The sequence below is a fragment of the Calypte anna genome, chromosome 2 (assembly GCF_003957555.1).
Source record: "Calypte anna isolate BGI_N300 chromosome 2, bCalAnn1_v1.p, whole genome shotgun sequence".
Lineage (NCBI taxonomy): Eukaryota > Metazoa > Chordata > Aves > Apodiformes > Trochilidae > Calypte > Calypte anna.
The window spans coordinates 7161453-7177691 of NC_044245.1; the positions used below are offsets into that span (position 1 = coordinate 7161453).

A 16239-nucleotide genomic window follows, 5' to 3' on the forward strand; every position below is an offset into this window, starting at 1 on the left:
TGTTGTAGGGTTTAATTTCTTCCATCTACAAGAATCTACAGTTATAAAAGTCTCATCTTCAAACTTTACAGTATATTTACATGAGCAAATACTCCACAGCTTTCCTCACTCCTCCACTTCTGTACAAATCATATATATAATACAAAGGTTTGGTTTTGTTGTACAAACATCATTTTACACTTTAATACAGATGAAAACACTGTTCTCTGGCACCTCCTCTGTGTGCCTGTGTATTACAGTACAGAGCACTTCGGATCTGTGCTTCTGGAATCTTCAGCTCAAGTTAACAAGGACTGATCGACAGGCCACAGCTTCTGCAACTCCAAAGTTTTAAATAATGAGAAAATCTGCCACTTTTTTTGTATAACAATCAACAGTTTATTAATGGATATGGTGAAATTTTAGCTATCCACCAAGGATGTGTAAAAAATTGTCATGAAAGTAAAAATAAATAAAGCTGTTTTTAAAATCAGTCTTGTTTTACATCTCAGTTCAGAATGCAACATTTAACATAAAACTGTCATTAAAGTTTTAAAGAAGTCTACTGATACTCAAATTACAGCTTGTATGACAAATCTAATGAGAACTGAAGCTGATTTGGTTTTAGGTTTAAAGACTTTCACATTCAAATACAGTGTCTCGCTTAACACAAAACTTCCTTTGACAGTGATGGGCAACAGTGATGACATATTGCTGTATTCTGACATAAGGCACTATGATATGAATATGCCATACACTTGCCTTATGTCACAGAAATCCATTGCTGACCAGTGACTTCTGTCAAATACAAAATGAAAAAGTTTCAGGATACAGTGCATTTTAATGAAGGACATCGGGTGAAGTCTTCCAGCAAATGTTTTTGAAGACATTTTGAAATACAAGCCTACATTTTAACATAAGCTTTTGTCATGCTGCTTTTTTTTTTTGCTTTTTTTTTTTTTCTTTTCTTTTGCGACATCACTGGGGGAATAAACTCATCATCCATCACTAAGTCCCAACACACATTCCCAACAATCCTGCTCTGTTCTATTGCAGTCCTGTTCTTGAGACAAACTTGAGCCAGAAACTTTGTTCAGGTTCTCCTACAAACGTGTATACATTCACAGCAGTCAGTCAGTCACTTTCATTCTCCTTTTGTTTGGCACCTGTTAACAGAAAAGGAAAGCAAGTGTGATTTCCTTATGCTTCTGGAACAGCAAGGCTCAGTCTGAATGCTGCAACTGTGCCTGACCTTAGCAGACTCAGAATGCTGGATACCATTTACAAAATTCTACTGTAGGATTGCCCAATACTAACATAAAACAGAGTGGGCAAGGCCTCGAGACCATTCTTGCTCCTAACTTCATTGGCAAAGTAGTCTATAAACAAATCTCCTGGGAAGTTAATTAAAACTTGCTTTGAGGATGCTCCCCGGAACAAAGATTAAAACCAAAACAAAAAAATCCAAGCAAAAAGCCACAGTCCAAGCCTGGCCAATCAGCTTAGAAGCCAAGCTCAGTCATCATAATGGCCTCAAAAAAACGAAGTCCTGCTTGAGAAGAAACTAAGAATTCAATCTAACAACACTGTGTGGAGGGACCCATTTTTCCCGGCTCAGAGGCAGATTTTGCTGACTGTAGGGATCCAAGAGACCTGTTCAGCAGGAATAGAGAGGATCTGTCCTCCTCTCCAAGTACTCAAACGAGCCACATGCTGGGCAACAGCTGAACCCTATGGCAAGTCTGGCTCCAGCATCCACCTCTAAGAGAGCAAGAACCTCTTGCCAGCAACCTGGAGCTACTGCTTGTAATGTATAATCAAACACTGAAAAATTCATTAAATGCATCCAGTTTTCTCATTACAAAATGATAGTTTTCTCCCCTAATGTAGGCTGGTCCTGCCAGCCAATATATTTTCCTTTCTAGGCTGAAAGGAAATTGAGACTTTTAGGGCACGACTTGTCTGGTTGTTCTACTGTGTCCACTTGAAGAGGTAAATCACTGACCCCACAAACTGGATCTACATCACAGACATCCTCACCTTGTGAGACAAATCATAATTACAATCAGACAGTTGCCTCTGGAACTGCAATCTAATGCCTAACTGCTCCTAAAAAATGCCTTCCTTCACCTCATCTCTTCCAGAGGCTTAATCCTGTTGCTCTCTCCCCTGTACTCAGTACTAGACTCTTCTGTGAGCCAGTTTAGTGTCAAACTGAAAAAACTCTGCAGCTTTTTTGCTGCCTCAGTTTCCCTATTAGATCAATGAGTTACAACAGCTCACAGAGGGATCTCCTAAGTGTGGGTGCTGCCACATGCTAAATGCCAGAAGCACATGGCCCAGAGCATGGGGGCAAGAACTGTGCTTTTTAATTACAGAGCACAGTTACAGAGCTGCAACTGAAGTGTCCAGGTAATTCCAGCATAACAAAGATCTTGGTTTTTCAGTATTCAGATCCATCTTTTCTGTCTAAACTTTGCTCCATTACCAGTAAGATTTACCCTCCTTGCATTCTTCTGCCTCCAGTCATGGGGGAAGCCACCTCCTCTGCCTGGAGAGGCACAGTCTGCCTGTACATCCCCCTCTGAGGGGATCATACACCCCTCCATTCTCTTCCTAGGCAATGAGCCTGTTTCACCCAGACCCGATTACTGATCCCTATCTTTCACAGAAAGCTGGGTCACTTGCTTTTCTAGGTCATTAAAAGAATCTAAATGCACTGACAAAATAATTCCAGAACTATCAACTTTCTCTCAGCGTACTCAGAAGTAAAACCTTCTTTTCAGAATAGAAACCTTACTATTTTAAAAAGCTACATGAAATTTAGATCTACACAAGAGACTCTTAAATTACCATGTTATCTATCAGTGTGCAAGTAAGAGATCCCAGTTAAGCTCACATTTAGACTTCTTTTTTTTGAAGGACGTATCCACCTCCATTTACTTAGTCAGATGGTTTTTAGGCAAAATTGTAATGCTCAAGACATTTGTCTTCCTCACAAAGCCAGAAGAAGGTTTTGTTTCAGTTGTTTTGACACTGAATTAATTTATGTGGTCAAAGTTAAGTTAATAACATAAAATGCATTAGTACCTTGGCCAAAACTTAAAAAAACCCCAACAAAACCAAAACCAAATCCTCCAACATAAAAGCAGTAGAAATAAACACTATTCTCAGATACTCTTGTTAAAAGGAACCTGATCACTTTTGGTAATATACTAGAGAGTTCTACTGGAATCATTTTGGTGGCCTGAGGTGGTGCCTGTGATGCACTTTTGCCAAGTAAAACCCACAGGACAGCTGCACAACTGCAGGGCTCTGAGGAGCTGGCCTTGCAGAGGGCAGAGCTGCAGCCACAACAGGGGTGCAGTGCACAGAAACTCAGAAAACTGGGGAAGGCAACCTCTGGTAGATGTTGTCTATACATGCAAAATTCAGCTTCATCCTGTTAAAACATTAATCAAGATCCTTAAAAAAAAAAAAAAAGATGGACAGTGATGATGTTCATCAGTGAACAAAAAGACTGAGTCATTATTTTGTCAGGTTTTTTTCCTGAGGAGAAATGAAAAGTGTACTTAAGAACTGTGATCAAACAGGTACAGAAGCTGAAAATCAAATGTTTGTCAAATAAATTAAAACCAGCAGGGTGTCCATGCTACCAAATGGCAAAGGTCAGAAGGCAACATCCATACCTGCTGGTGTGAGTACCAAAGCCTGTAGAATGTCAGAAAGGGAGATGATACCCACAATGCTGTCTGCTTCATTGACTACAACCAAACGATGAACCTGCAGCAGGGAAAAGATTTTGAGATATTTGCCCTATTTAAAGTAATAGCCAAAAGCAAAGAAGAAACAAGTTTTAAGTAATCCAGTGTGAAAACAAGTAGAAAAAAAAAAAAAAAAAAGAACAGTTCAAACTGTCAGCAATCCCAGTCTCACACAACAACACAAACATGCTCACCCTACATGAATGAGAACTGGTGCATGTTTAAAAGCATACAGCTCTCTGACATGGCAACAAGAATTGAAGTGACAGCTAAGCCAAGATCTAGGGCTTGAAAATACTTCTGTTCTCAACAAGTGGCACTCACATCAAAAACACTTCTCCAGCTTACAGACTCTGCCCAGCTCAGCCTGTGATCTCATAAGATACAGTAAAAAAAATGAGGCTTCCTTCTGAAAAATGCTTTCTCAACAGCAAAAGGCACAGCACTAAAACTTGTTGTATCTTGACATGCCCAAGTTAGTTTTAACCTCATTTCTTCTGAAATTGAGTGCCAGATTGGTTTCAGCATCTTCATATTTGCATGAAGATAGAAAAAAGATTCAGCTTATCCCCACAAACTCACTGTAGAGTTAATAAACAAGGACACACCTCAGAAGAAAGATTTATCAACAGTAAGACTGTTTGTCAATAACAATTTATTTTATATAGAAATAATTACAAATCTGTTATATGAACTCTTTTATGCTACAAAACTTTCTTCCTAACTGTGGGGAAAGAAGGTGGATACTCCTGTGCCTGAGGCTCTTTGGCCAGGGCAGCCTTCAGCAGTCAGAGACCAGTGCAGAAGCAGGAGGGTGCCCTACACTCTCTCCTAGCACCAGTGTCCACTGCAACTTGGCAGAGTTGTATAACCTAAAGATCACAGCTGAATCAGCTCCTAAGTAGCAATCCTAAAAAAAAAGGTGTTTGCCAAAAGCTGAGAGACTACTATGAGTTTACTTTTTACCTAAGTGAATTCTCTCCAACATTTAAGTTCAAACACCAGATACCACAGTGAGGAAAGTGAAAAGAATTTTTTCTCACAGAGGTGGTTGCAAAAAAGCTGCATCAGTCTTAATTTATGGTTGAGGTCAACCATTTTGCTTCCAGATGGATACAAGAAAAGAGGAGCCCTGAATTATTTGAAGAGTCCTACTCACCTGACACAGGGAAGAAAGAAAATATGAGGGAATGAAGGTAAGATAGTTGCATTTTGGGTTTTGATGAAACTATGTTGGTGATATCTTAGGTGGGGTTATTTTTTGTATATGCACATATTTAATAATTTTATTTTTCTCTCAATTCAATTAATTCAAGCAAAAGGGACAATGTAATTGTTTCACATTTGATTTGTTTCAACAAATCAAACACTTGTCTGGTAGCTAAAGATAACCTGTAGTTTGACCAAGTCATTTTTACATACAATCTCACTATGTTTAGACTATGGTAGTACTTGCTCTTAAAATGCAAGTGTCTAAAACTTCTTAAGATAGCAATAAAATTAAAATTTGAGAACTGTATCAGCAGTGCTGAAATGATTCAATTTCAGGAACCTCAAGCAAACGCAAAAAGTTAAAGTAAAAATTGCCTAATGAAGGTTTTAAGGGGTTATTAACACAGAGGCAATTTTACTCATACTGTAACATTCCTCAAGAATGGGAAAAAAAGTAATCTTGTAACTTAAGAAGTTTAAGCATCTAAAATGGAGCTGATCTCACCTTGGAGAGAATTATAAGAGATAATTTTGATTTTCTTCTGCAGAGAAGCAACAAGAGAAGGAAAACCTACATACTCTTTTGGCTCTGTGTATAAAAAAGTTCCCAGTAGTAACAAACAAGATAAACAACATTAAAAGAATGGAAAGCACATGGATGCATCATTTACAAGAGCAGTTACTGAAGGCTTCCTCACAAGAATTTATTTTCTGTTCCTGCTTCACCGAATCTGTATGAGAGCAGTGCAGAACTCCATATGCACTAAATAATTGTACCCATTACATTTCCTGAACAACAGGCCAGCCTGGCTATTAGCTGGTGTTTAAAGAATTACTTGGCTGCAAAACTTAAAGCAGGTTTGAAAGAAACTTGGTTCTTTGGAAAAAAACCAAGACAAACAAAATAACCACCCAACCTTCACATTCAGTTCAGTTAATGCCATAAAACAGAACTGCAAATAACAGTATTATTACAGATGTACTGTACAGTATTTAGAACATCCCTAAATCTCTAAGCTAAGTCTAAGTCTATAAAGCAAACTGACACCTAACACACGTAGTTAGGAAAAAAAATACTTTCACCATGTAACCAAAATAACTTAGAAAGGATAAACCTCTACTACCTATCAGTTTGGTAACACATCTTTTAACTTACAGTGAAGGAAGAAATAAAAAGCAAACTCACCTCAGCCTTCACTATTCTATCCACAATGGTCTCCAGTGTTTCCAGCATACTACACTTTACAACACCTTCAAAATACTGAGAACGGTGCTGTAGGGCTTGTGTCACTGTGATATCTAGGTTATTATATGTTTTTTCAGCAGCAAGATTCTGAAAAAGCCCAAGGCATATAACACATCTCAGTACTTAGTAATAAAGCAGTCAATAAAGTAAATATTTTGGTGTCAAGTAGACAAACATTTCTGGTATAAGCTAAGTCTATTCCAAACCTCATTAAACAAAGCCTGTGCACTTCAGTTTCTGGGAACAGCCAAGCATAAAATCATGTTAAACATCACATCAGAGACTGGGTCAATGGATAAAACTGTTCTGTGATAAGCATTAGGCCACTGAAAATCTTCTTGCTCTCTGATACTGGGCTTGATACCACTCATCATGCTTTGCTGTAAGTAGAAAAAGAAGTTCTACAGATTTCAAATATACAGAGTACACTTCGAGTATATAAAATTTTTCTGTTGTTTTTCATAGGACAGGGGAGGACTTGAACTCTTCTGAACATGACACACAAAGTAGATCTTAGTGGAAATCTAAGCACAGAGCAATATAAAGCTTTTCTTCACCTTTCTGATTTGTGGGCTCAAACTCCCTCTCCCGGACTGTGCTGGCACTGCCATTTGACAACAATTTCTGTGTGCTTATTTCAATGAGTTACTATAAAAATAAAACCCCATGAGCAATACTAAGATTAAAGGAGTTTGAAAGCTGATGTTTCTTTCATTTTAAGAACAGGACTATGTCTGTAGCAAGAGGACTTTGTCCAGACCAGCAGAAACTTTCTTTGTAGGAGAGAGCATGGCAATATTTTGATGGTGTTGGCACACCCTGGCCTATTGATTTTGTGTGCTGTAGCCCTGAAGGATGAACAAAGCCTGACCTTTAAAATGAAAACGCTGGACCAAGCAATAAATGAAATTAATTTTGGCTAGAATATACTGATTGGTCAAGTTTTTGGATTGAATTACACTGAATATGACAGGATAAGTTGGAAATGATCATGAAGATAAGCAAATTTACCTGATTCCTAATGAAGGACACCTGGAGAACACAAAAACCCTTGCAATGTGAAGTCACCCCCTCACAATAACTGGTGTAATAAAGCTATTTCATTCCCATGTTTATTCCATCAAGAACTTGAAAATTAATTCACAGCTCTCTTGAAATGAAAGAAATCTATCAGCTTTGCCAGCTGTATATACAGGCCTAACTTAAAATACTGATTTAACTAAGCATCCTAGCCACATGTTTTAAAGCTAAAAATCAGCAGTTAAATCTTGCAAATTCTGTGTTTATGAGGAGATCAGATTACACATTTCAGATTTTGCTTTTTCTTATTTTAAAGCTTGAAGATCAGTTTGAAGCAGACTGAGGAAAAACTGCAAGCCTCAAAGGTGCTTATCTTTTAAGAACAGAATATTTTCTTCCCCATTCAATAAGCAAACTAGTAAGTGAGGAAAATCTCAAATAAATGACAGATGCCATAATTCTTTCCCATGTTGCTAGCTGGGAGCAATTAATTATGTCTTAAAAGCTTTGTGGAGTTTGCTGTTGTTGGTTTTTTTTTCCCCCCTTGATTTGGGCACTTAAATTGCTAAAAAATAAAGTAGCTATTAGAATTGTGCAGTTCTGGGCTTCCCAGTTCAAGAAGGACAGAGAATTACTGGACAAAGTCCAGCACAGGAACAGTAAGATGATTAAGGCACTGGAGCATCTGCCCTATGGGGAAAGGCTGAGAGAGCTTGGGTTGTTTAGCTTGGAGAAAAGGAGACTGAGGGGGGATCTTATCAGTGTTTATAAATATCTAAAGGGTTGGTGTCAGGAGGATGGGTCTGGACGCAGAGTGGTTGGAGGATAGCCAGACAGAAAGGGACCTGGGAGTCTGGATTGCCAGGAAGCTGAACATGAGCCAGCAGTGTGCCCAGGTAGCCAAGAAGGCCAATGGCATCCTGGCCTGGATCAGGAACAGCGTGGCCAGCAGGTCCAAGGAAGTGATTCTGCCCCTGTACTCAGCGCTGGTGAGGCCACACCTCGAGTACTGTGTCCAGTTCTGGGCCCCTCAGTTTAGGAAGGATATCGAGGTCCCGGAGCAGGTCCAAAGGAGGGCAACCAGGCTGGTGAAGGGACTCGAGCACAGATCCTATGAGGAGAGGCTGAGGGAGCTGGGGGTGTTCAGACTGGAAAAGAGAAGGCTTCGAGGAGACCTCATCACTCTCTACAACTCCCTGAAAGGAGGCTGGAGCCAGGGGGGGTTGGTCTCTTTTCCCAGGCAACTCTCAGCAAGACAAGAGGGCACGGTCTCAAGTTGTGCCAGGAGAGGTTTAGGTTGGACATTAGAAAGAATTTCTTTCTGGAGAGGGTGATCAGACATTGGAATGGGCTGCCCAGGGAAGTAGTGGATTCTCCATCCCTGGAGATATTTAAAAAGAGACTGGATGTGGCACTCAGTGCCATGGGCTGGGAACTGCAACGGTAGTGGATCAAGGGTTGGACTTGATGATCTCTGAGGTCCCTTCCAACCCAGTCGATTCTATGATTCTTCTCCATCCCTGGAGATATTCAAGACCTGCCTACATGTATTCCCCTCAAACCAGCTCTAAGGCATCCTGCTCTAGCAGGGGGGATGGTCCTCAGAGGTCCCTTCCAACCCCTGACCTTTGATTCTGAAGTTCCAATCACAAGGCAGGTGCATACACTGCTGGGAGGGGACAAGGATTGAAAAAGAAAAAAAAAAAAAGTATAGTTTTCAAGTTTCTGAAAACCACAAGACCAGAAGAGCCCTTGTCTCCAAGGCTGGCAAATCACAGCATGAATCTGACTATTATGCTTTTGTACTCTGGAGTTAAAGACTCACTGAAAAGAATGGGCCAAGAAGTTTTAATTCCCTGAGAAGGTGAAGTTGTACAAAGTAACCAGACTGCATGGAGAAACCTGTATTCTATTTGACAACAGACCATGGAATGGCAATGGCTGGGAAAAGAATCCTATCTCAAAAACAAAAGCAAACTAAGAAGTCCATGTCCTCCTTTTGAAGGACTACAGCCAGATCTAATTTTGAGTGACAGCCAGAGCAGAAGATGCCTGTGTGTAAGTACTATTAGTAAGATAGCTTAAATAAATAAGCTTTTTTTAAAAAAATCATAACAATGCCATGCAGAATAAATTGAGTCTGTTTTATTCAGTTTGTTAACTAAACTTTAAGTAACAAAGCAGCCAAAAAAGATATATTAACAAATTAATTTGCAAATGCTTAGTGCATATAGTTAAAAAAATATAATTTAAGAGATATACTTACTATTACATCAAATTTGGAATAAATATCTACAACTTTTCCTAAAAAGAAAAACAGAAGTTAATAAAGTACTTAAAGCCTTCTTGCTTCCTGCTTTCATTTTTTCTTATAATTACACTAAAGAAAACAGACAGGTAAAGAAGGAAAGATGGAAAAACAACCCCACACAACCTACCAAACCATCAAGTTCTTCCAAGATCCATCAACCTACCAACCATCTTACATAAATACTTTACATTCCCTTTTCCCCACCCCCCTGTGTTTTTTTTTCCCCATTTTTTCTCCTCCCTGTCCAGAGTTCAGCACCATTTCCCTTACCACATTTCTGTACACAGAAGCCCCAGCACACACCTGACTCATCCACAACAGGTAATGCCGATATCCTCCTCTCTACAAATATATTCAAGGCTTTAATGATAGGAGTGTCTGGATGTATGAAGGCAATGTTGTGGTAAGTTCCTATTCCAAGTTCATCCAGATTCTTCTTCATAAAGGCAGGCTTTGGCATCTCTGACATCTAGGAAAGCCAGAATGAGTGCATTTACAGTGCAGTGTTCTGCACCTACCGTGTTTTCCTATCACTCACTGGTACTTCTATAGGAGAGCTGTAATCCCTCTTCCACCTGCAGACTCCAGTGATTGTTACAGGCTGTTATGTTCATCTGGTAACAGATTACTGTAAAGCCAAAACAAGCTCAGATCTAGAAACACTACTTCCACTACTTCTCTTCAGAGAAGCTCCAAATTAAGACTAAATAACTAAATTTCTCGCTCCTTTATATCCACAGTAGCCCATCACTAAAACCTTTTACTCCTAAATTATGTCATTCCCACTGAAACTAGAGAGAGGACAGCAAAACATCCTTGATGTTGAATGCTGATTTTGAACTCTTGTTGCTTTGTTTGGCCTCCTATAAATTCCTGTGACTGACACAAGGCACAGTGAGGAATGACAATCCTGTCTCTGGGAGACAATTTTTCCACTCGTGTAAACAAACTTCTGAAGCTGAGCAGATCTCCCAGAAAGGACAAAAAACTACTCAAATTGCTCAAACACTTTGGGGTTTAGGTTTCACTAAATTATTACAGCAAAATAAAGGTAACATACAGGTCCTACATCAAGCTTTAACATGTCTTAAAAATATATATATATACAGTGACAACAGAAGTTTATGAAGAAGTTTCTGTACTAAGACTTTAATTTGTCTACTTGGGGGATAAAAACAGTTAAGCAAAGTTTAACTTTAAATACTTACAAAAAGCTGGAGGAACTTAAGGATTCTTTTATGGGTAAGTATATAAAGTGCATTTCCACTGACGGGATCTATAACTGGCAATCTGTGGATTTTGTTTTTGATCAGTGAATATACAGCATCAAAAAGGCTGAGGAGAAAAATATTAATTTTAAAAAAAAGTAAATCTGAGAATGAATAACAGCAAATGATAAACATGCATTTATAAACCCTCATGAAGTACATACACATAATTTCTATTATCTTTAATTTTTTTAAAAAGAGAAGCTAAGGGATTTCAAACTAACTTTTGCAACTGGTAACACATACCAACAATGAAATGCTCATGAACATCTAAAACCAGCAAGAAAACATCATTAAAAAAAAAAATCACATTTTTTGTGGTAAAAAGAAGTATTTCTGTGCAAGTGTAAATTGTTATTCCAGTGAGTGCTTTGCTCACAGTATTTTTGCACTCAGAATGGATATATTTGTTTAGAGACAAACAGTGAAAAGGTTTCATTGCCCTTAATGTGTCTCAATCCCAAACTTCTACAGCATTTTCTAGGAAGAGCATTTTCATGGTTAAACACATATATGCAAGAAAGCCACAATTATCTAATCATTTAACTCAATTAGTATTGGGGGTTGGAAAAAAAGTTATTCTCAGGAGATACAAAACATTCTTAAAGATGCTGCAGGCAACAACTGAGCAATACTCCAATCTGTGCAGTTCTGCTGTCCTTGTAAGTAGGAGTTTAATCCTTACCTCAGTCCTAGTAAGACTGTAATAAAACAGCTAACCACCAAATTGTAAAAAATTACTAAGTAATAGAATTAGTAAAACTTTGATAAAAGCCTATTTGCTGGGGTAGGCTTCTTCCCAGACACAATAAAGTGGATGTTCTGAATCTATTACAGGGATGAACTGTTCCCATGGGGCCAAGATTAACACCATTGCACTGCAGATGCTACTCCTGGAGTATTTAACAGCATTTAACAGCTCCTAGGAGCTCAGCTCTGATTGTTACAGAACCCAAGCCCATTACTATACTGGGTTTTAATTTGACTGGCTGTATCCTTTCACACCTTCTATACATGAATCTTCTGTATTGCAATACTTGTTGTGATGCACCTCTGGCTGACAGCAATTATAGTTCTTGTCTTAGCAATACCCTTTCCAACCAATTACAAAATACATTCCTTATGACTTAGTTGAATGGCTTATTCTTGATTTAGTGGCAGTTTCCTTGAGGATACAGCCTATCATTGGAATAACCAATCCCATTCCACAAACAGAGCTTCACTCACTTGGTTCAGCAACCAAGAAGCATTCAGGGTGTTAAGTGACCAAACTGAAGTTGTCTCCCAAGTTACCTTTGGTAAGCAAGGTGTAACAGCAGTATAAAACCAATTTCTTTCTAATTCCATCAAGAAAAGGACAGTTATTTATACTTCAAGGAACACAACGAGGTAGCAGAGCAGAACAAAACACACATTTCCTTTCCTTTAGTTCAGGGAAGTTACAGGCATGGAAAAGTACTGTAAGTTTACAATCATTATGATTGCTGAGAACAAGACAGCTGAAAGGCTGAATTTTGGAATTCATGAAATGAACCTGACTTGCAGGCTAGCTTAAAGGGTCATCATCTTGGCTTTCTTTGCATATTTTTGGCAATTAATTTTGACCTATGTCTACCAGAACAATTACACTGATAAAAGACAAAAGTTAAACTAGAAATCATCTTATCTGGATAATTAAAAAGAAATCCACACTTGCAATGAAAAGCTCTCACAACTTGATCAGGTTAATCAGACAGGTTGATCAGGTTAACAGACAGTCCATTATCATGCTACAGTTTAAGAAATCATACCTTGCATCTGGGGAGATGTTCACTAAAGGTTTAAATGTCTCTTGTAAATAAAGCTCTGTATAGAAAATAAATAAACTGTTATAATTTTATATAAGAACATTAAGTTAAATATAAAATTGTTAATAAGAATATTAACTTAAATAAACTGTTGTAATTTTATATAAGAACATTAATTTTTCCATGAAAGCATTTTGTGAATTCATTAATACAAAATTAAGTGGAAAAAAGAGAGCAATATATGTGTGTATACATATATATATAGTTACTTTAAATATTCTACCACTTATGCACATCCCTCTATATTAAACTTAAAAAGGTGACTGAACTGATTACCACCAGGGGTCACTGGAACAGCATCAAACAATTCTTCTCCAGTTCCTTTCTGCTGCAGAGTACTTCTGTGTATTATGTATTATTCCAAGGCATACAGTCCATTTTTGACATTGTTTCCTCATTGAATTTCTGCCCTTCTGTTTACACTGAACAAGTCCTGAGTTTCTAGGTGCATCATGTAGGGCACAGCTCTTTGCTCATCTGCATTCTGCCTCAGATACATTTCCATCCCACCTATACTCATCAGCCCTACACTCACTTGTGCTGCCTTACTCTGGTTTCTTTTTTTCTTTCTGAAAGAGCAAAATGGTGTTAACCATGCACAGGTGATGAAGCAGTATAAAGCCCAGCTCACCCTACTCTACATATGTTTCAGGTAGGAAAATAAGCAGCAGGAGCCAACTGACAAGCTTTTACTACTCCTGCTTTTGTTAGAAATTACATGGAGAGAGACAAGCTAAATCTATGATTAAAAATCCTCTGTACTGAAAAACATCAGAACATTTTCAGTTATCAGCCAAGTAGTCAATATTCTTACCCCTCCAGGTTTCTATCTTGTGCTCCTCCAGTTCATAAATCTGAACCTACAATGGGTAGATGGAAAGTTTACCTTCCAGCATTAATTGAAAACCCAGCATCATCAACAATATTATAAATATCTGACTAATTTCCTTACATTCCATTGCAGGCAATCCAGAGCAAAAACAGTCCAGAGTAACATTTCTTCAATAACAGGAAGAAAGGGAACAATCCTGCTCAATACAGAGTACCACACTGGACCTGTCATTTCAGGAGACAGGAAGGATCTTTTACCTGCCTAGGTTTGTAGTCGAGATATTTTCTAGACTCAGTTTATCTCACCTTAAGACAACCATCCCAGAGTAAATCCTCTGATGATTCCTCACAGTTTTCAGTAAAAAGTTCATGCTGATCACTTGACTTCTCAGTGCTAATAAGAGATTAATTTTACTGTTCCTTGATTACAAACAAGCAAGAGCACTTGGTTTAGAGCTCATTTCAGTCCGAACAAACACAGTATCCTCGCCCAAGATTAATTTTTTACTGATCTTACATTCTTGAAATGCTTTTGAGCACTGCATCTAAGCCATGCATGCTATCAGCCTTTCTCCTGTGCCATCAAAGTTGCTCATCTAACCTGGGTTCAGCTGGTCCCAGGAACCAAACAGGCAAAAAAACGTTACAGAAATATCATTTTTCTGCTCGTTTAGCTTCCTTAACTGGCTCAGAAAAAGGACAGGCAAATAATACTGACAAAAGATGTGGCAAGTCAGCACCTTTTGGTGGCAGACTGACATCAAATCAGGTCCGCAGTAACATCAAAACACCACCAAAAATCTGGTCTTCGAAGTAAAAGAAATACACAAGAAAACCAAAAGACATGATGTCATGCTCTTCAGTTGTTTCACAAACTTCTTCATCAAAAGATTGTATAATCTCCCTGCAGTAGCTCCTTCCACCTCAATGATGGCTTTCTAAACCTGTTTCAGATGTGAATCCTACCTTTTTCTAAAGGTATCCAGCTGCAAACCAGTAATTGCACTCAGTGTAGCCTAGGACAAAGGCTCCTGTCATTCCTTACACAGCTCCTTTTTGCCAGGTACCTTTGCAAACACTGCTGAAGATAAAGAGTTTATAGGTGGAAGGGTGGAATTCTCCATAAAGCCTCCTACATTCATCTTAGAGCTAAAGGAGACTACACTGAAGATTACTCCATGTAATTAGCATCCTTTGAAGAGTCTAAGGGAATGCTAAATTGATTTACTACAATTAGAGTACTCCAATACACCATTTCTAGCTGACATAAAAGGTACCTATATAAGTTAATCTTTTAGGCACTTGACAGAAAAGGCAGTCAAGACAGTGGAGTGCAGTTCAGGTGCACTACTAAGTGACCAGAAGACCAGGAGACTGCTTTGAATGCTGACAAGATCAGGTTAAACCTAGTTCTTGGGCCACACTAGCGGAAGAAACTACCTGGATGTTTCCCTTCAATCATATAAAGATATTATGTGGTACATGAACAGCAACATGCTTCATACTCTTTGTGTTGTGATGCATTTAGAAAGACTAAAACACCTAAGAATTATATTTTCAACATAATTTTACCTATTAAGACTACAGCATTCCCTGATGGAACAGCAATTTTTTTTTTTTAAATAGAAGATGGCATCAATCACTTAAGTAAAATGTTTTCAGTTCTCAGCTATTCCTCCTTACTGCTGCCCTCTTAACCACAACCAAGGGAACAGGGTGTTAGACAACGTAAATAAGACTGACAACAGTCAGACCTTAGGTAAAGACACATGGAAAAATGGGTAGCACTGAGGCTGAGGGTCACTGCAAAATAGGAACCATTTTAAGGAAGTTACCAGTTGCAGCCACTTTTCATTTGTTTCTCCCCTCATCCCTTGTAAATCCCCAGGAAGGGATTTAACAAGAAGAAAAGACAGCACACCACAGTACTGGCCTCTGGAGAGAATTTCACTTGAGAATTTTGAGAATTACCTTGAGTTTTGAGAAACCTAATACAGATAGCTGCTTTACCCAACTGCTTGATTTTTTAAGTAATAAAACATATGTTTTAATTGGAATAGGGGGAATTGTGATCTAACAGGAACAAGTAAGGGATGTAAATGTTTGCATGAACACATAAGCTAGAGAATTTTATCAACTGATTGCCAGTGGGAATTTTAAATTACAGTTAATTCAAGTCAACAGGTTTCCAACTGATTGCACAACTCAGCCATGTAACTAAATATATCTGCATATATTTAACTAGTTTAATTTGTTTATTCTTCACCATTGCTCCAAAACCAGAGTAACCTTTTAATCTAAGCCTCTGTAAGGTAACATTCTGCTTAGCCCTGCATACTCCTTTCCAAATAGCTCTGTCATAGTTATGAGACAAAGATGATTCTACAAATATATAAACCACTCAAAACTATGTGCTTGATTTTTAAAAACAAAGAACTTTTCCAATTAAAGTAAAGGCATTGTCCTCAAGTGCTTTTTGGTTGATATTCATCATTCATAGGGCTCTGATTCCTATGGAAATAAGCAGTTTGAAAGAACTGAACACAAACACAGGGATCAATCACTACGTATTTTCCTTATATCACATCTAGATTTTAATATGTGTTAAGCCAGGTCCTTCATCTCAAATGCATTATTTGCAACATGGAGTTCTATGTCCATAATGAAGGCTTTCACTACAGTAAACATCACACAAAACATAATAAATGGTTGTAGACATTAAGGAAATTCCTCATGTTTATACATCTATAACTGAAGCAGA

General features: G+C 38.2%; 1 protein-coding gene across 1 annotated transcript in view; it reads right to left on the reverse strand.

Moving 5' to 3' along the window:
* The window catches only part of PRKAG2 (protein kinase AMP-activated non-catalytic subunit gamma 2), a 218182-nt gene continuing 201943 nt past the window's right edge, over nt 1-16239 (reverse strand). The window contains exons 9-16 of the mRNA XM_030445586.1: nt 13462-13507; nt 12591-12645; nt 10741-10867; nt 9836-10001; nt 9488-9525; nt 6142-6288; nt 3669-3762; nt 1-1145 (exon numbers count right to left, since the gene is read on the reverse strand). Of these exons, the coding sequence (XP_030301446.1) occupies nt 1114-1145; nt 3669-3762; nt 6142-6288; nt 9488-9525; nt 9836-10001; nt 10741-10867; nt 12591-12645; nt 13462-13507 (705 nt within the window). The 3' untranslated portion in view covers nt 1-1113. The remainder of the gene's footprint in view (nt 1146-3668; nt 3763-6141; nt 6289-9487; nt 9526-9835; nt 10002-10740; nt 10868-12590; nt 12646-13461; nt 13508-16239) is intronic.